The following is a 21978-nucleotide window of genomic DNA, read 5'->3' as shown; positions in this document are numbered from 1 at the left end:
GTGTATCCACACAGAGCTAAGATTACCTAGTTTGAATTTTTACTATGTCATTCAAAATAAGTAAAGTTTAAGGTAAATCTACTTAGTAATATTTTTAACCACACTGATTTCCACTTAAAAACTTAACTACAGTGAGATAGGAACATCTTTCCTTTGTGTAATTTCAATTGAAAATAAGTTCTTTCAAAAATCAATCTAAAAATCATTCCTTGTATGTTTTCTTGCACATTTCATTACAAAATAACTTTATTGGAATGCTACTGATCTGAGACAAAAAGGAATATAGCAAGCATCTTTTCATATGGAATTAAAGCACAAAGATGCATGTCTTTTGTGTGATAATCTTTGTTTAATTCTTCTCTTTAGCTTTCTCGATCATTATTCCTTTCTCTTATTGGGGGTGCAAGCAAAAATAAGGGGTGGGGGGAGGAGAAGTGTTGATTTAAGAAAACAGATTTCCCAGAAAGAAAAAAAACTGTGATTAAGATTTAAACAAAAGCTAAAGATGGTTTCCCCGAGCACTGATGAGGTCTGCTACCTCATTACTAACAACTGAAAACTTGTGATGCATTTTGTTTCAAGAGAATCCAAAATTCCTTGCTATAAAGCAGACATTGGGGTGCAGAGTCCATTCACTCTTTCTGTACCACAACCATTATGTAAGAAGTATAAAACACTGCCTTTATGCTGCCAAGCCACAATGACTCTTCCTACATCAAAGGATTTTCACCACTAGGGGTTTTTTTTCAAAAATTTTTCAAGCTAAGGGCAGAGAGACAACAATTCATACACGCTAATTACATCTAATTATCTATTCCCTTTTCTGACCAGCTTCGGCCAGTGTTATTTGCTATCTGGATTTCTCACAACCTCCCTTTGCCCTGTCCATCCAGCTCAACAGTGAAGGCTTTGAAGAAAACCGTTGTGGCTTTTTAGAGTTTCCTCAATATAGAGTTCAAGCAAATTAAATAATTATTCTGTTAGTTTTGACACATTTATGCTTCAAATATGAGGACCTCTTGGTTAATTTGGCAAATTCTTCACATCTCTTCATGGTTAGAATCATAGTAACACACTCTCATGCAGGAGCTTCTCCTCATGCTTTCTTTTCATGATCTAAATGAAATGTTTATTGGATTAAAGTTCTTCTCGGCAGACCTTCATGGTGGCCTATGACAAAGAGCTTAAAAGTTCTATTAATTGGCTTGAGTTTTCAGAGAGGGGAAAGGGAGAATTTTATTTCACATTACATCACTAGCCAAGAAAATTGCCACGTGTAATTAAACTAATTTATCTTGTGAGTCAAACAAACAACTAATTCATATTTAAGACACACTTCCTTTAAGCCATTTTGTCATCAAAGAATTGAGTTTTTATAATTTAACCCAAAATAACTATTATCCTAAGGGAAAAGAATTTAAGACTTAAATAACACATATTTTACATATAAGCAATAGCTTGCTATATTCCAGTTTGATACAAATATATAATTGATACAAATACAGATTATAATGAATATATTTCATGGGAAATTTTTATTTTCATTTTATATAAGACAACTAAAAATATTATTTTAAAAAGCATATGCCTACAATTAATTTTCCATACATAATTCCTGGCTAATACTAGATGTGTATTCCAGTATGAAGAAAAACAAGAATTATATTTTAAATCCACATCACAATTTTTATTCTAAACATTTAATAATTTCAAGAACACTGTACAAAAAACAATCACAAAGTTTAATGTCTATTACTATAGCCAATTTTCTTAAATATATACATTTTCTCAAACATATATGAAATGGATCAGTTTATGAAAATATATATGCTTTAATTTATTTAGCCTAAAATTTGGTAATTATAGGAATGTTTTACAAGAAAAATACTCATTTTTATACTTTAATATATTAATTACCGTAATTCAAATGAACACTTCAGTGGTTGGTGGGGGAAAGCCACAACTCTTTTCAATTCAGGAATTCAGTCTACTACTTTTGTTCTGTCTTTTGCTTCTTTCGATCTTAAGTATTAAAAAGCTAACGCATCACACTAACAAGGCTTAATCCCTGCTAGGCTGGCTCAGGTGACAACAGAGTGCAGGTCAGTGGCGCTGACACTGACCTCAAAGACCGATTCAGATTATTTAGCCCAGTGAAGACTCTAGTATCGAAAGCTATAACAAACTGACAAATCAATTTCACCAATGAAATAAAAATTGCTTCAGAAAAAAAAAAAAGGCAAATACACATTTAACAAGTCTATAAATCCTAATGCTGATGGTTTGGACAAATGCTAAACAGTAAAGCATTTTATTTAAGGGTTATAAACAATTTCTCTAAAGTTTATAACTAGAGATCACATCATGGGAATATTTTCAAAGAATTCACTATATGTGTAACATTTCTTTGAAAAAATTCCTCAGGAAACAAAAACATAAAGGCTAATAGATAGCTTTTTAAGTTTTAGAGAAAGGATACATAAGAGTTGAAAAACATAACTAAGTAGAAGAGATGAAGCCATTAGTTGAACATTAAGCAAATATTCTTAAAAATAGTAGTAATAATAAAACTGTTATTACCTTAGATTATAAAGTATTTTTATATAGTGCATATTTAAACCCACATATGTTAAACCAAATCAGATTATGATGTTTTCCAAATGAACCACTCTTTATCAGGAAAAAGAAAATTCATACTTGTAAGAGTTAATGCTACTATTCTATTTTTCTCTAATTTCATCATCTAACTGGCATTCATCGAAGAGAAAATTATACCATAGAATGCCTTGTCAGTTATTTTTTACCATCTTACCACTATCATTTCAGTAATCTATTAATCACCTAATTTAATTTTAAAAGGAATTTTTAAAAAAACTTTAAAAAGATAGCTTGCTAAAATGTTATTGTGAATGTGAGTTAAAGTGCTGCATTGCTGATAATAGAAACTATCACTGGATGGCAAAAACACTGCATACAATAATAATATTGCACAAGAACATTTCTCACAGGACAATTATTTTAGATTTGTCCATACTTTTAAAGAGATTAAGAAAATCATAAAAAGAAAGTTAATGAAATTCACATGGAGAATTCTTTTTATATTCTAAAAATTATGAATAGCATTTATCTCTTTCAGTGTTCATTATGGAATGAATCAAACAAAATGGCCAAGTAAGTGTGATAGAATGAACAGATAGATTTTTATACAAAAACAAACCAATTGTTCAAAATATCATGGATTGCTGAAAATTGATCAGACGAGAATAGCAATGCTTGGCAGGCTATCCATTTACCAAGAAAACCAATAATAGTAGTCAGTTCAATTAATCTAAGAAACTATCCTGATCAAAATACTAATAGTTTCTCTTTTCCTTTCAACCACAATAACTTAAAATAATATTCACAACATAATGAGGTTATGTTCAATGTATATTATTCAATGAATATACATTTAAGATGTTATCCTTTTTTAATGTGTAAAATTTAAGATATTTCTAAGAAAGTTGATTCTAACAAAGCTGATATTTCTCAAGTTACTGAATTATTTGAAATTGATACTAATTTCACCCTCTTGTTTTTTGGTTCACCAAGCTTTTTCCTTTGTATCAACTATTTATTCAGCAAGCTCTTAAAATACTACTTTCTCCAATGTATACTAATGAAATATTTGCTGACACATGATTTCCATCACTATGCTTTTTAGCATTCGGTAGTTACGTAACTCAATTGCAGAAGTTCACACTTCTGAAATCAATTTTTATTGTCTGACTTACAGACCAGAATAAGACATTTAATCAGAATCAATGACCACCACCAATGTTTTTGTACAATATAATATCTAATTTATGTTATTAATTTTTTTTGTGTGTGACAGACACAAAGAGGCAGAGAGAGGGACAGATAGGGACAGAAAGGGAGAGAGATGAGAAGCATCAATTCTTTGTTGCGGCTCTTTTGTCTCAGTTGTTCATTGATTACTTTCTCATATGTGCCTTGACGGGGGGGGGGGGGGTTACAGTAGAACAAGAGACCCCCTGGTCAAGCCAGCAACCTTGGGCTTGAGCCAGCAACCTTGGTCTCAAGCCAGTGACGTTGGGCTCAAGCCAGCGACCTTGGGCTCCAAGACAAGGACCTTTGGGTTCAAGCCAGTGACCATGGGGTCATGTCTATGATCCCACACTCAAGCCAGTGGCCTTGTGCTCAAGCTGGTGAACCCGTCCATGTTCAAGCCCGCGACCTCGGGTTTCGAACCTGGGTCCTCTGTATCCCAGTCTGATGCTCTATCCACTGTGCCACCGCCTGGTCAGGCTATGTTATTAATTTTGACTGGTGGTATAAAATGTTAAAGTAGTTTGTTCAGAAAACTTCATAAGGACTATAATTATTAAATTACCATATATTCAAAAATATAATCCTCAACCTTAGAGTTTTATGACTGTTTCATGACTGCTTAGGTGATAATAGGGCATATCTTACTTATTTTAATTTTATTTCTTAGTTTAATATAGTAAAAAGTATTGTATTGCATTGCATTCTATTCTATCCCATCCTATCCTATTCTAGTATACTTGTGGTATATAAGTCAGTCCAGCTTGATTTTTTTTTCCCATTGATTTTTCTTCTATGTAATTGTAGGATTCTTTCTTTATCCTTAAGTTTAGTTATGTACCAGAAAAATGTATTATTCTATTTTATCTTTATGTTCTCTGCTTTAAAAATATGAATTATGTAAATGTTTGATCTCTATTGTCGGCTTTCCACATATAGTATCTCTTCTGTAATAGCTTTTATCTCTGACTATTCTTTTTGTTTGATTTGTTTCATAAGTCTGGTCTTTTTATCACTGATTTTATTTTTAGCAGTGTTGATTCTTTAACTTGCTATTCTAAAATGCTTTTTACTTTTTTAAAAGGTCTACCTTCAGTTTGTAGGCAAAAGCAGAGGTCTCTATATTAGTTTTTAATTTTAAATTTAAACACAAAGAAAGTGTCAAGTATGAGCAAAACAAGAAACTTTCTATTTAAAAGGCAGTAGAAATTATGTGAAAGGATTGGGTTTTTTGTTTCGTTTTGTTCTGCTTTTCCTTTTTCAAGAATTTAGTATAGGAATGCTTCCTACAGGAAATGTGCCGAGTATTCTCTGTATCTTTTCCAGTTTGGTGGCTTTCTTTCTTTCTTTTTTTATAAATTACAATAAAATATATAAAACATAAAATATATCATTTTAACCATTTTTAAGTGAATATTTCAATCACAGTAAGTACTTTCATAATGTAATGCAACCACCACCACTTTCCATTTCCAGAATTTTTTCATCATCCCAGAGACTTGACTCCTCTAGAACAGCAACTCCACATTCCCCTATTCCCCAGTCCCTAGTAACATCTATTTTACTTCTCCCTCTAAATTTGGAATAATATAATATTTGACATTTTATATGTGGCTTAACTCATCTAGCATGTCTTTAAGGTTCATCCATACTGTAGCTTCTGTCAGAATTTCATGCCTTTTTATGGTAGAATATTTTACTGTATAACCATATCATATTTTTTTATTCATCTGTTGATGGACCTGTGGCTTTTAATATCATATGAATCTTCCTCATCATTCATACTATCTTATGAAAATACTGTTTACTAATAGCATATATGTTTTTGTTATTTTCCAATACTACAAGCAACAAATCACAAGTTCTTGTAGTGAATTACAAGATTGTTATCACTTGGTTTATAGAGGAGAATGTAAAGGAAAAATGATTTTACACTGTATTTTTCCAAAAATAATTTTTTTATATTGTTTAAAATCTCTTTTCATTAAATTAAGATCCTTTATTTGTTTTAAGATTGACTTCTATGTGGCACATATACACTATGGAATACTACTCAGCCATAAGAAATGATGACATCAGATCATTTACAGCAAAATGGTGGGATCTTGATAACATTATACGGAGTGAAATAAGTAAATCGGAAAAAAACAAGAACTACATGATTCCATACATTGGTGGAACATAAAAACGAGACTAAGAGACATGGACAAGAGTGTGGTGGTTACCAGGGGTGGGGGGAGGGAGGACATAAGAGGGAGGGAGGGAGTTAGGGGGAGGGGGAGGGGCACAGAGAACTAGATAGAGGGTGACGGAGGACAATCTGACTATGGGCAAGGGGTATGCAACATAATTTAATGACAAGATAACCTAGACATGTTTTCTTTGAATATATGTACCCTGATTTATTAATGTCATCCCATTAATATTAATAAAAATTTATTAAAAAAAAAAAAGATTGACTTCTGCTATACATTTCTTTCAGATGGCCCAAAATGAAAGAATAACACTAACATAAGTGGATAGGCAAAACATCATTTAAATTAATATAATATAATCTTGTTTTACAACAGAAAGTTTATACACCACCAAAAAATCTCCAGGAAAACCAGCCCTAGTGTATGTTTCATTAGACTGATGTTTTATTACATGTGAAAAGTCTTTTGAATAAATAAAATGTTTTATATCTTTTCTCATCCAATCTGATATTTAGTTTTCTGGAATTTCAGTTCATGTTCAATTTTAAATTGTGTATTATTTATCTCAGTTCTTGTTTAATTCTGAATTTGAATTATTCATCTATTTAGTTTTCCTTCTTCTCTAAAAACACATTAAGGGTGGGACAGGGAAAAACTTAAATTCAATCTGGCCAATTTAGTTGCATATTAATAATGCTATTATTATATGTGAATGTATGACAAATAATGGTCAAAAATAATGTTTGGGTTAAAAAAAACATACAGCTACTAAGTTTCCTGAGAACCTTTTAACTTGTTTCATTCTGTGAACATCCTCTCTTTATATTTTGTGTATTTTATGTTACATGAAAATACTATTTTCAGAACCTATTTTTCTTTTTCTTTTTTTTTTCTTTTTTTTTTAAGATTTTTTATTTATTCATTATAGGGGGGGAGAGAGAGAGAGAGAGAGAGAGAAGGGGGGAGGAGCTGGAAGCATCAACTCCCATATGTGCCTTGACCAGGCAAGCTCAGGGTTTTGAACCGGCAACCTCAGCATTTCCAGGTTGACGCTTTATCCACTGCGCCACCACAGGTCAGACAGAACCTATTTTTCTTAGCTGCACTGTTTACAGAGTGGTAGCTATGTACACTGTATTACTGGATTCCTGGCATGGAGAAAACACTGCAAATCTACCTTCTCCCCACATGCAGAATATGAATATAAAGGAGAAAAAATTACTAACAGTGTAATTTTCAAAAAGTACATTTCCCTATATCTATAAATATCTCAGAGAAATTAAAATCCCCTGAGAACCTAAAATTGGTCCAGAAACAGATGTTTGAATTCTTCTAAGTGTAGCACAGGGAATAAAGCTTGGTATCAATAACAACTGCAACTAAAGTGTATTTCAGAAAAATTGTCTATCTTTAGATTATTTGAAGATAAAATGTTTTTACTATTCCTTCTTGGTTATAATTTTTTTAGGTTTTAGTTTGTTTTTTTTTAAAAGACAACTGTTCTTCAGATGTTATTATGGACTGGAAAAAATTATGTACCTAAGAATTATGGGAATTATATTTTGGCATATAATTATACTTCTTTTTGGTAGTTATTATATTTTGTTTTGTTACAGGCATTTATGTACTTATTGTATGCCCAATTAGATTATAAATGACTTTCAAGCAAAAAAGAAAACCAAGAAACATAGTCTACTTCATGATTATATTATCCACTATGCCTCAAGTAGCACTTTGCACATAGTAGGTCCTCGATAAACACAATTGCATAGAAAAAAAAAACAAATTTAGAAAAATTTAACCAAGGAGGTAATAGACCTGTACTAGCAAAATTATAAGACATTGCAGAAAGAAAATGAAGAAGATACAAATAAGTAAAACCATATACTGTGTTCTAGGATAGGAAGACTGAACATCATTAAAATGTTCATACCACCCAAAGCAATCTATAGATTCAATGTGATTCCCAATGTGATTCTTGATTCCCATCAAGATATCAATGGCATATTTCATAGAACTAGAACAAATATTTCAAAAATTTATATGGAACCACATAAACCCTGAATAGCCACTGCAATCTTGAGAGAGAAAAAAAGAACAAAGTTGAAAGAATCACTTTATCTGATATCAAATTATAATACCAGGCTATAGTAATCAAAATATGGGACTAGCATAAAAATAGACATTTAGATAAATGGAATAGAATAGACAACCCAGAAATAAACCCACACCTTTATGCTCAGTTAATGTTTGACAATGAAGGCAAGAAGATAGGATAGAATAAAGATAGTCTACTCAATAAATGATTAGTCTATTCAAAAAAAGGTGGAAAAATTGGACTGATACATGCAAAACAATGAAACTAGATGACCTTCTTACACCATATACAAGAATAAACTCAAAATGTATTAAAGACTTAAATGTTAGACTTGATACCATAAACATCCTAGAAGAAATATAGGCAGTAAAATATATTTCTTGTAGTAATATTTTTTCTAATATATCTCCTTGAGCAAGGGAAATAAAAGAAAATATAAACAAATTGGATTATATCAACCTGAAATGTTTTTTGCACAGCAAAGGAAACCATCAACAATAAATATGAAAATACAACCCACTAAATGAGAAAACATACGTCAATGATACATCTGATAAGGGGTTAATATCCAAAGTTTATTCTAAAAAACTTACAAAACTCAACACCAAACAAACAATTCAATTAAAAAATGAGCAAAGGATCTGAATAGACACTTCTCCAAAGAAGACATACAGATGGCCAATAGACATGAAAAAATGCTCAACATCACTAATTATCAGAGAAATACAAATTAAAACCACAATGAGATATCACCTCACACCTGTCAGAATGGCTATTACCAATAATAAATCAACAAACAACAAATATTGTCAAGAAAGTAGAGATAATGGTGGGAATGCAGATTGGCACAGCCACTGTGGAATACTGTATGGAGTTACCTCAAAAATTTTTAAACGGAACTGCCTTATGACCCAGTAATTCTATTTGTGGTACTATAGCTGAAGAAATTCGAAACACTAATTCAAAAAAATATATGTACCCCTACGTTCATTGTAGCATTATTTACAATAGTTAAGATCTGGAGACATTCTGAGTGCCCATCAGGAGCTGAGTGGAAAAAAAGCAGTGGTACATTCATACTACTTAGCCATAAAAAGAAGAAAATCATACCCTTTGCAACAGCATGGATAGGCCTGGAGCTTATTATGCTAAGTGAAATAAGCCAGTCAGTAAAATACCAATATCTTATTATTTCACTTACATGAGGAATCTAATGAAAAAAATTAACAAACAAAATAGACTGACAGCTGTCAGAGGAAAGAAGGTTATGAGGGCTGGGTGAAAAAGGCAAAGGGTTTAAAACAAAAGAACAAGTCATAGACAAAGTGTAATTATCAGAGAGAAAGGGGTTGGGGGAGGTAGAGGAAGGTAAAGACAGGATAGTGATAGGAGACTTGACTTGGGGTTGTGAACACAGTGTAATATACAGAGAAGATACTATAAAATTGTATACCTGAAACCTATATAATCGTAATGACCAATGTCACCCTGATAAGTTCAATAAGCTATAAAATAAAATTAAAATGTGGAATTGTTGAATCATGTAAAAGTACATACTTAAAATTAATAGTGAAAAGGGAGATTATTTTATTCTTAATCATATTATAATGAAGACTATTTTAAACTCTATGTAGTGATGATACACACAAATATTGAAACTATTTATGTGCCTCAACTTGACATAATTTCATGATAACTTGATGGCAATCACATTTAAATATATTAGAATACTTTTGTAATAATGTTACTCTAGAATAGCAACATTAATAGCTGGGAAACATGTTAATGTCCATTAATCTGAAAGAAACAGGAATATTAAACATTCTCTCAGAACTCAATGTATAAGTTTAAACATTTCACTATAATATTTATGAGCAAATCTCAAATTAAAATTAATAAAATGCAAACTGTCAAATGTTCCAGTTAGATAATTTAGACTGTATTTTACAATTTTCCTGTATATACATTAATGAATGCTATATAAAAATGTTTTATTTTTCTCCTTGATTGTCTTTAACTACTAATACCAAAATATCGACATGAATTCTGCTTGAATTCACAATATTGTTATACCATAGCAATCTTGTAAAAGCCCTTGATTATCAACCATTATATTAGTCAGTGAACACAGTGATTTTCCATACCTTCAGGACAGCTATGAATGGTACAAAGTTAGCTCTTTGGAGTCCATTTTTATATAGATCTGAAAGAAAAATTGATATTACCTTTTTATTTAGTGTAAATCATTAAGTTAGTTTATGTTTAACCCTGACAAAAAATGCTTCCTACTGATAAAAACGTTAAGAAGCAAAAGAGGGAAAAAAATAACCAAAATTAACATATTCATGATTCTTAATAAGAAAAACTATTAACAAACACAACACAAAGATCAAAGGGCATTCAATCAAATTAAATTAAAACTATAATAAAAAGTAATAAATAAATTTGGAAGATATCCCAAATGATCATAAACAATAGCTCAACATAAGAAAATGACATATTTAAAAGTATTTAATATTTGAATATATAGAATTTTACTGTAAAAGGATTTATATTCTCTTTTTCTCAACATATAATAAAACTTACCAGTGCACAATTAAAAGTGTATAATAAGGTTAGCCTTTTAAGAAATACATCAATAGCCCTGGCCGGTTGGCTCAGCGGTAGAGCGTCGGCCTAGCGTGCGGAGGACCCGGGTTCGATTCCCGGCCAGGGCACATAGGAGAAGCGCCCATTTGCTTCTCCACCCCTCCGCCGTGCTTTCCTCTCTGTCTCTCTCTTCCCCTCCTGCAGCCAAGGCTCCATTGGAGCAAAGATGGCCCGGGCGCTGGGGATGGCTCTGTGGCCTCTGCCTCAGGCGCTAGAGTGGCTCTGGTCGCAATATGGCGACGCCCAGGATGGGCAGAGCATCCCCCCCTAGGGGGCAGAGCACCGCCCCTGGTGGGCGTGCCGGGTGGATCCCGGTCGGGCGCATGCGGGAGTCTGTCTGACTGTCTCTCCCTGTTTCCAGCTTCAGAAAAATGAAAAAAAAAAAAAAGAAATACATCAATAGAGAGAACTGTGTGTATCTGTATCAAAATTATATATAAAATTACCTTAAAACTTAAAACTCCATTCTTACAAGGCTGTAAATTTAATCCAATTAATATCAAAAACTGGTAATATTTATTGCCTTAGAATGGTGTTTTACATATGTGTATGTGCCATCGTGTATGTTTACATATACACAAACACATATACATATATTGTCAAGAGTTAACAAGTGAAAAGAAGCAACAAATTTTAAGCTTTGCATATTTTTCTTTTGGAGACCTGAAATATGTACTTTTTCAAGAGGTTGAAATTCTATTACATGTAAAACTCCATTTAAAAGTCAGCTCTAGCCCTGGCCGGTTGGCTCAGCGGTAGAGCGTCGGCCTGGCGTGCGGGGCACCCGGGTTCGATTCCCGGCCAGGGCACATAGGAGAAGCGCCTATTTGCTTCTCCACCTCCCCCCTCCTTCCTCTCTGTCTCTCTCTTCCCCTCCCGCAGCCAAGGCTCCATTAGAGCAAAGATGGCCCGGGCGCTAGGGATGGCTCCTTGGCCTCTGCCCCAGGCGCTAGAGTGGCTCTGGTAGCGGCAGAGCATCGCCCCTGGTGGGCAGAGCGTCGCCCCTGGTGGGTGTGCCGGGTGGATCCTGGTCGGGCGCATGCGGGAGTCTGTCTGTCTCTCCCCGTTTCCAGCTTCAGAAAAATAAAAAATAAATAAAATAAATAAAAAGTCAGCTCTTTTTATTCTTTTGTTTCTCTATATTTCTTTGTTTAGAGAAAATTTGATAACTAAGAAAGACTTCAACTGCGACATTTACTTAGGGGAATAAAATATGGTTATTAGAAAATGTTTATTCTCTTTAGAAAAATATTCATCATAACATTATAGTGAAGAAAGTATCTGCATAAACTCTGATTAATTAAGGACTAGAGGGTTTAATTCAGTTACGTTTAAATTTTTTACTGAGGGATATTATAAAAGGTAATAATTCTGACCAGGCTATAAGGATTTCAAAATTCAAAATGAGATCTTTTCTTTCCCATAATCAGTAACTTGAATAAGTAAAATGGGTTTAAAGTTAGATATTTTCATAGTCATTCCTAATTACCAACTTGCTGGGCACTCAATGTTTACAGCAGCTTTATTCATAATAGCTATTCATAATAGCTAAAAATCGCAACGTTGTTTATAATAGCCAAAAACTGGAAGCAATCCAGAGGTCCACCATTTGGTTAATGGATAAGCAAACTGTGACATACCTGAATATGAAATACTACTCAGCAATAAAAAGGATAAACTATTCATATACACACACACAGAAAATGGATGAATCTCAAAATAATTATGCATAATTAAAGAGGGCAGGCCAAAAATATGAGTTCATAATGTGTGATTCATTTATATAAAACTCTAGGAAAAAAGCCAACTAATCTATAGTAACAGAAACAAATCAGTGGCTGCCTGGCAAGGGGGGATGTGTGGCAGAGATGGCAGAGAGAAACAAAAGGGGACAGGGAAAGTTTGGGGTGTGACAGAAATGTTCATTATATTGGTTGTGGTAGTGATTTCACAGATATATACATACATATATGTCAATATTTTAAAATTTTTATCCTCTAAATATGTGCCATTTGTTGTATGTCAATTATAACTCAATAAGTTCTTTTAAAATTTATTGGGGAAAAACATATACAACAATAGTGAACATCAAAGAACACAATGTTATAGAATTAAAACTAAGATATTACACAAATGAAAGCTTATCTATTTTAAGGTAACCTTTTAGTCTTACTCATGGAATATCTTCTTTGTGAACATATAAGTCCCTGAGATGTAACTTTATAAATATTTTCCTTTTAGTTGACTAATGGCAAAGAGAGATGTAAAAGCTCACTAGTAATATTCTTGACTAAAATATTTCCACTCATCAGCATAGTTGAAGAAGAATAACAATGCCTTTACATATTTAAGATTTAATTTATAAAGGGTTAACATTTTCAAAAACTCATCCTTTACAAGGACATATTATTCAAACTTTTTTTTTTTCCTTTTTAAGTGAGAGGAGGGGAGATAAGTGAGACACACTACCACATGTGCCTGGACTGGGATCTACCCAGCAATCCCATCTGGGGCTGATGCTGGAATCAACGGAGCTATTTTCAGCACCCGAGGCTGACAAGCTTGGACCAACTGACCTATCCTCAGTGCCTGGGGCTGACACTTGAACAAACTGAGCCACTGGCTGTGGGAGGGGAAGAGAGAGAGATAGAGGAGAATGAGGGGGAGAGAAGCAGATGGTTGCTTCTCTTGTGTACCCTGACCAGGAATCGAACATGGGGCATCAATACACGGGCCGACACTCTATCCACTGAGCCACCAACCAGGGCCATATTATTCAAACTTTATGCTTTGGGAAGTTTTTTTGTTTTTATTTGTTTGTTTTTTATGACAGAGACAGAGAGAGGGCCAGATAAGGACAGACAGGAAGGAGGGGAGAGAGATGAGAAGCATCAATTCTTCATTGCAGCTCCTTAGTCTCCCTAGTTGTTCATTGATTGCTTTCACATATGTACCTTGATGATGGGGGAGGGGACTTCAGTAGAGCAAGTGGCCCCTTGCTCAAGCCAGAGACCTTGGGCTGGGCTTTAGGCCAGCGACCTTTGGGCTCAAGCCAGCAACCATGGAGTCTTGTCTGTGATCCCAGCAACCCCATGCTCAAGCCAGATGAGCCACACTCAAGCCAGATGAGCCCACTCTCAAGCCGGTGACCTCAGGGTTTCAAACCTGGGTCCTCTGCGTCCCAGTTCAACTCTCTATCCACTGCACCACCACCTGGTCAGGCACTGAGAAGTTTTCTACACAAAATTCTAACAATTTGTCTTGAAAACCTTTAGGATTTTATAAGACACTTAAGTAAAAAGGACTGTACTCATTAAATTGAAGTTTTTTGCAATTCAAATAATATACTAATTATCAGTACAATAGAGCCATCTCCTGAAATGTTATTTAGCTAATAAAAATTTTAATATTTGTTGTTTAATATTATTTTTCTTAGACATAAACATTTTATAATATATTTATATTAACATGTCATTTTTACTAAATATTATTTAAAAATTCAGCATAAGTCCTTGCCTACATTTTTTTTAATTAGAGGAGGAAGGGAGAGGAGGAGAAGAGAGAGAGAAAGAGAAGCATCAACTCGTTTTTCCCCTTAGTTGTGTCATTGGTTGCTATTCATATGTGTCCTGATCAGGTCTTGAACCAATGAGCTTGGGGCGGAGCCACAGCCCTTGGAAGCCAGCTGGAGACCCTGCAGTGGAACTGACAACCTTGGTGCCTCGGACAATACTTTATCCACTGCACCACCAGCCAGGGCTTGCATATATTTTCTTTCTTTCTTTTTTTTTAATGATCTCTGAACAGAGCTAAATAAGCAGTTGGTATACAGTGGTTTTCAACCTTTCTACACTTAGGGACCAGTGAAAATAGAATTATTTGGGGGACTACTAAGGCAGAAACCACACTGAGTGTAAGCAAATTTGACTAAGATCATTGGGTCTATAAATTTCATACAACATTAGGGTTAACTCTTTTGCAGACCAGTACAAAATTTCTAGTGGACTGGTACTTGGACCATAGGTTATAAAACACTTTCATAAAAGATAGAATAGTGAAATTATGGGACATACAGTATTTTTTTATTAAAATTTTATTTACCAGCTCAGAGACACAGTCTAGTCTTTTTTTTTTTCTTTACAGAGACAGAGAGAGAGTCAGAGAGAGGGATAGATAGTGACAGACAGACAGGAACTGAGAGAGATGAGAAGTATCAATCATCAGTTTTTCGTTGCGACACCTTAGTTGTTCATTGATTGCTTTCTCATATGTGCCTTGACTGTGGGCCTTCAGCCTACTGAGTAACCCCTTGCTCGAGCCAGTGATCTTGGGTCCAAGCTGGTGAACTTTTGCTCAAACCAGATGAGCCCGTGCTCAAGCTGGCGACCTCAGGGTCTTGAACCTGGGTCTTCCACATCCCAGTCTGATGCTCTGTCCACTGCACCACCACCCGGTCAGGCTGGGACATACAGTATTGAGATTGGTATAAGGACCTCCACATTCTCCACACTGAATAATTATAATAATACTTATAGATGGAAAGAGAATTTTTAAAGTAATTAGAAGGGTTTATAAAAATACTTTGGAAATGCACATGCATATACAGATCTTTTCCTTAAAAATCCAAGTGTGAAAACCAACGGGGTGAAGTAAATGCATTGGATATAAAATTCTAGGTTGACAATTATTCTCCCAACATTTTAAAGATGTTTTTCCACTGTCTTTGGCCTCTATAGTTTCTAATGAAATCATCAGAATCTAATCATTGTTCCCCATAATTACTATGTCATTTTTCTCTGGCTTCTTTCTAGATTTTCTCTTTACCTTAGGTTTTTAGCAATTTTACTACAATGTGCCTAAGCAGGATTTTCTCGTATTTATTCTACCTGAAGTTCACTGGGCTTCCTGATTCTGTAAATTTATGTCTTCTCCCCAGATTGGATCATTTTCAGTCATTATTTCTTCAGAAGCTTTTATATCTCATTATCTCTCCTTGTTTTCTGGGATTCTAATCAGGAATATGTTAGAATGCTTGTTAGGGTTCTACAAATTGTTAAGGTTCCGCTTCTCTTTTTTCTTCTCTAGTATTCAAGTTATCTGGCTCTTCTGTTATCTCCATTCTGCTACTAAGCTCATCAAGTGAACTTTTATTTAAGATACTGTCTTTTTTAGTTCTAGAATTTAAATTTGGTATTTTTTTCTGCTGAGAATTTCCTATCTTTTCACTCATTGGGAACATTTTATCTCATTTCCCCAACAATTATAGTTCTAATTTTTTATTTAAAGTCCTTGTCCGCTAATTACAATATATGGGTCACACTGCGGTTGGTTTCTGTTAATTGCTTTTTCTCTTGAGGATAGATCATATTTTTCTCATTCTTCACTTTGGAATTGTATCCTGGATCTTATGGATTCTGTTTGATTTTCTGAAGACTGTTGATATTTCTGTTTTAGCAGGAAATTACCTTGATTGGACTCAAACTACAAACTCAAATGTCAGATCAGTACACTATCCTTAGTTAGGTAACTTGTAGTCTACCCAGTGAATGTATGGTTCAGAGATTTGGGCAGGATTTCCACACAGAATTTTGGGTTATATCAATCATTGTTCCCTCTGGGATTCACTTCTCATTTTTAAACAATGATGCTTGCTCCAAATTCTGCCAGCTAGGTCTTCAGGCCAGCTGACTGGGAGTTTTCCATCATAATTTCAGACACCCAAGGCAGCACAGACTTTACCTGCTCTAAAGCTAATAGCCTTTTAAAAAACAAGTAATTCTCTCCATTTTGGACACTCTTCCAAGTTTTGTCTCCCTTCTAGAATTTGCCTGCTTTTTTCCACTCTCCAGTTTCAGATATAAATTTTGTCCAGAATTTATTATTGCTGTCTGCAGGAAGGTCATTCAGCTAGGAGCTTATTCAAAAACATACCAGAAGTTTTAGTTTCTAATAGAGGAACTTACCGGTAATCCATTTATATTGCCTGTTAATGACATGCCTGCTCTTGTTTCATGCTTTTTATTCTTTTTTTTTTTTCTTTGCTGTTCCGTCTATTTTCTCGCTTTTGCTGTGTGCAATATTTTTCTTTAATTTTTTGGTTTTTCTAGTAATTTAAAAAGTAGACGGCATATCTTAAATTCTAAAATACTTGATTATATATTTCCCTAGTTATTAGTGCCACAAATAATGACACTGTCACTCAGGATCTGTAAACTCTCTCTCCAAGAGGAACAGAATTTGCAGATACATATATAAGCTAGCTGTAACTGCAAATATTCATTTACACTCAGTTCATTGTTATAGTCAGTTTCCTTATTTCAAGGTTTTGCTTTTTTTCAGTAAGTTCACATTAAGAACTCTTTCCTCTAAGGGATTTATTTACATTTTTTCCATCATTTTATTTTTTTTTATTCTATTTCTGCACACTAACAGATCTTCTCAAGTTGTTTTCCTACATTACTAATTTTATTTACTTTAGTTTAAATTCTATACTTTAGTGCTTCTAATGCTGATTTTTATTTATTTAATTTAATCTCCCAATCTCATTTTGCTTTCTTTTATTTCAGCTAACTTCTTAGTAAAAAGATTTTCAATTCAATCTGTTGTCTTCTCTCAGCTTACATTTTCTACATCAGTCTGTTTTCCTGATTTTTACAGAATACAAATTTTCTAATACTTACTTCTCTTTCCTACTTATTGTTCCTACAGTAGGTTGTTTTATCATACCCTTGCGAAAGGAGTAGTATGACTACCCTTGGTGAATCCCTGTAATCAAGAGATACAGCTTTTCCTTGATTCCCCTCACTATCTATCACCTAGTTGTTCCTGTAATCTTCCTGTGTGCACTGCAATTCAGTGTTAAAGAGTGATAGTTGGCACCCTTAGCTTGTTCATACTTGTAGCAGAAATACCACAGTGTCCCTACTAAGCATAATTCTGATTTTTGAACAAAAATATATACATTTGGTATCATGTTAAGAAACTATCTGTTTATATTTTATTATTTGATTCTATCAAGAAAGATGTTGAATTATGCCAAATCCTCTTTCAGCTTTTATGGTAAAACACCATTGAATTTTTTTCTCCCTAGAAGTATTAATATGATAAATTACAGAAGGTGGGGCAAAACTGGGTTTACAGTTAATTGCATGGAAAATAATATAGTAATTGATAAATAACAATATAAGAATAAACTCTGTTTTGTGTACTTTTGTCCACCCTGTATTAGTTTGTGTGTCTGTTTGTGCATGTGTGTATGCATAATTAATTGTTAGCCAACTTTCTAGTGATATTAAGTCTTTTATTTACTATGGATATGCTGGCTTAAGGAAGGATCACATAGTGTTGTTGCCTGATAATCTAAGTAATACAGGATTATTCTTGGACATTCTAATGCTATCTGTAGCCTGTCATTATAACAAATAGTAAATTCAAAACAGGAGAGTCCAGAATGCACTGTTCTCACAGTTCTCCTAGGTTCGGCCAATAGGGGCCTTCTATTTTTAGCACTTTGCCTTTTACTGTCAGGGAAGCATAGTCACTTCAACTTACACATTTTATTTCCCATAAAAATGTGTTCTTGCCCTGGCCGGTTGGCTCAGTGGTACAGCATCGGCCTGGCGTGCAGAAGTCCTGGGTTCGATTCCTGGCCAGGGCACACAGGAGAAGAGCCCATCTGCTTCTCCACCCCTCCCCCTCTCCTTCCTCTCTGTCTCTCTCTTCCCCTCCAGTAGCCGAGGCTCCATTGGAGCAGAGATGACCTGGGCGCTAGGGATGGCTCCTTGGCCTCTGCCCCAGGCGCTAGAGTGGCTCTGGTCGCAACAGAGCGACGCCCCGGAGCGGCAGAGCATGGCCCCCTGGTGGGTAGAGCGTCGCCCCTGGTGGGCGTGCCCGGTGGATCCCAGTCGGGCGCATGCGGGAGTCTGCCTGACTGTCTCTCCCCGTTTCCAGCTTCAGAAAAAAAAAAAAAATGTGTTCTTATTTTTTACTGAAAAGTTCTTAAATTTAATTATTAATTTCAATTTTTAATTAATTTAAGCTACTACTGTATTATTAATTTATTGTTATGGTCTCCATGAACTTAAATCTTTTATAATAGTTTTCTCTACTAGAATATCATGGAATTAACAAATTCTTGTTTCAGAACCTAGAAAGTAAGTAGCACATATACAGTGTGTCCGTAAAGTCATGGTGCACTTTTGACCGGTCACAGGAAAGCAACAAAAGACCATAGAAATGTGAAATCTGCACCAAATAAAAGGAAAACTCTCCCAGTTTCTGTAGGATGATGTGGCAGCATGTGCGCATGCACAGATGATGATGTAACACCATGTATACAGCAGAGCAGCCCATGCCATGCCAGTCAAGATGTGGACGGCACAGAGGAAAGTTCAGTGTGTTCTGTGGCTCGCTAAATTCAAATCCGTGACCAAAGTGCAACGTGAATATCAGCGCGTTTATAACGAAGCGCCATCCCATAGGAATTAACATTACTCGGTGGGATAAGCAGTTGAAGGAAACTGGCAGTTTGGTAGTGAAACCCTGTTCTGGTAGGCCATCAGTCAGTGACGAGTGCAGGGGTCTCAAACTCGCGGCCCGCGGGCTGCATGCGGCCCGCCCACCAATTTTGTGCGGCCGCAGACTGGCCTGCAGATTAATCCACGAAGTTTGATTAGTCTGCGGGCTGCACAAAATTGGTGGACGGGCCGCACGGCCACGAGTTTGAGACCCCTGCTGTAGAGGCTATATAGGATAGCTACCTAAGGAGGCCTAAAAAATCTGTGCGTGAGCCCGCATTGAACTGCACTGAATAGCTACGAAACTGGGAGAGTTTTCCTTTTATTTGGTGCAGATTTCACATTTCTATCGTCTTTTGTTGCTTTCCTTTGACCGGTCAAAAGTGTACCAAGACTTTACGGACACACTGTATGAGTTTTTAATTGTAGATTTTTGTTTCTGACTCTTCTAATGATCTAACAATATAACCCTTCAAAATAAAAATATGTTAGTTTGTACATAGACCATATAAAATATTTACCTAAATGGAAAATTTTCTAAATAAATCATTTACTTGAAGTTCTATAAAATATAAGAAATTGAATACAAACTATCTCTAGATATATATATATATATATATATATATATATATATATATTTTTTTTTTTTTTTTTTGTATTTTTCTGAAGCTGGAAACGGGGAGAGACAGTCAGACAGACTCCCGCATGCGCCCGACCAGGATTCACCCGGCACGCCTACCAGGGGCGACGCTCTGCCCACCAGGGGGCGATGCTCTGCCCATCCTGGGCATCGCCATATTGCGACCAGAGCCACTCTAGCGCCTGAGGGAGAGGCCACAGAGCCACCCCCAGCGCCCGGGCCATCTTTGCTCCAATGGAGCCTTGGCTGCGGGAGGGGAAGAGAGAGACAGAGAGGAAAGCGCGGCGGAGGGGTGGAGAAGCAAATGGGAGCTTCTCCTGTGTGCCCTGGCCGGGAATCGAACCCGGGTCCTCCGCACGTCTAGATATATTTTATCTGGAAAATTTCCAGAAATTTCCCATTCCTATGAATCTGATACAATAATATCCTCTCTAATTCAAGTACAAGGGCCTTACACAGATTACCCTGGAACATATACAACTGTAGCACTACAAATGCTGTGACAGAGATGTTGTTTAAAATATAAGGGACATATTTTGAGCTTGCAAAGAAAGTAAGAAAAGCCATAAAGAACACCAAACAAACAGGAAGATAAAAGCTAAAGGAGTAATAATGAGCTGACACTGGTTTGGGATGTTAACAAATACGGTGTACAGAGGACAACATCATGGACACAAAAAGATAAGAATTAGAATTTAGGGCTAGAGAAAAACAGTGACACACAGGCAGTCACTCTTTGGCACCTTTCCCTTCACTCCCTCTAGCACTGCCTCCCTTCCTCCTCTTCCACAGGACCCTCCCAGACCAACCCCTCCTACAGCTCTTTCCTCCCCTACCTTCGAAATTCTGATTTGGCTTTTCCTTGCTTGTCCATTTTTGCCTGTTAAAATTGCTTATTATTTATTAATATTTATAATCACTTTCTAATAATTCATTTGTTTATAAATTGACAAGTTATTAGCTGATAAAAGATTAGGGTGTGATTTTAACCTCCACCAACAGTAATCCCCATTCTTATCTATGAAATTGATGCATTAAAACCAGCAACAGAGGGAATGAGATATATGAATTAAAAGAGGTTTACACAGGGAGGCTAAAGGACTAATGAAGGAAGGAAAAGCATGCATGCCCTTCTACCCGGGGCAATCGCTCTGAACCTCTACTCTGCAGATTTCTCTGTTTTTACCCAATGACAGGAAGCACTACCCACCCAGCTGTACAAGCCAGAAATTTAGAAACTGTCCTTTCTCACTTCAATATCCAACCTAGACAGAAGTGGCAGGCTTCTTGGAATCTGATAACAGTTAATTTAGCAGTGCCAGAGCCAGGTGCCACCATGCAGTAGGCATTGTGCCACCTGCTACATCTGCATCCTGAGTTGGGACCACAACTGCTGAGCTGCTGTATGGCCTTTTGCACCTACTGGCCCTTCCTGTGCTGATTCTTCAGGCCACAAGCATCCTGCTCCACGTGTCTGTGCTGCTGGGCTCCACTCTGTCAGCCCTGCTGCGAGTCCACACACCCCAGCACACCACCACCCTCCTCCTGCTGCCCTGGCTCACAGGCAGAGTGCCCCTGGCGCATTTTTCCCTGGCTTTTGTGACCAACACACATGTGGCAGGTGCGCTGTTCTGCGGGGCTGGGCGGCTGTCCCACAGGGCACTGCTGCGTCGGGGCCAGACCACATGGGACGGGCTCAGGGCCAGGGCTCTGATGGTCTGGACTCATGCCACAACTTGCACCCAGCCCTGGATCCTTGTCTGGCTCTGGCCCTTCCTGGCCTCCCAGTTGCCAAGGGACAGGATCACCTTCCAGATCACAGCTGATGTGAGACTCATGGCTTCCAGACTCTAGGTAGAACCAGAGCTGTACAGGGAGGGGGGAGTGCATAAGGAGGCTCATACTTCATTTCAGTCCCACCCCCAACCTCAGGTGAAGAGGCAGGTTGGTACTTAACACCAGCTTTTGGTAACTCCATCCTCATCCTTGGTCTTGCCCCTGTCTAGCTTGGACTCCTAGCACCCATGGCTTGGGCATTGCAATCTGCCTCTA

General features: G+C 36.1%; 1 protein-coding gene and 1 pseudogene across 3 annotated transcripts in view; one reads left to right on the top strand and one right to left on the bottom strand.

Moving 5' to 3' along the window:
- AFG1L (AFG1 like ATPase) overlaps nucleotides 1-21978 on the bottom strand; it is a 244127-nt gene that overhangs the window by 116500 nt on the left and 105649 nt on the right. For all 3 annotated transcript variants that reach the window (XM_066248232.1, XM_066248231.1, XM_066248230.1), the window contains exon 7: nucleotides 10266-10324. In XM_066248232.1, the coding sequence (XP_066104329.1) occupies nucleotides 10266-10324 (59 nt within the window). The remainder of the gene's footprint in view (nucleotides 1-10265; nucleotides 10325-21978) is intronic.
- LOC136316406 (probable palmitoyltransferase ZDHHC24 pseudogene) lies at nucleotides 17803-21780 on the top strand (annotated as a pseudogene).

This window comes from Saccopteryx bilineata, chromosome 12 (genome assembly GCF_036850765.1).
Source record: "Saccopteryx bilineata isolate mSacBil1 chromosome 12, mSacBil1_pri_phased_curated, whole genome shotgun sequence".
Taxonomy (NCBI): domain Eukaryota; kingdom Metazoa; phylum Chordata; class Mammalia; order Chiroptera; family Emballonuridae; genus Saccopteryx; species Saccopteryx bilineata.
This window is presented reverse-complemented; position numbering and strand designations above follow the sequence as displayed.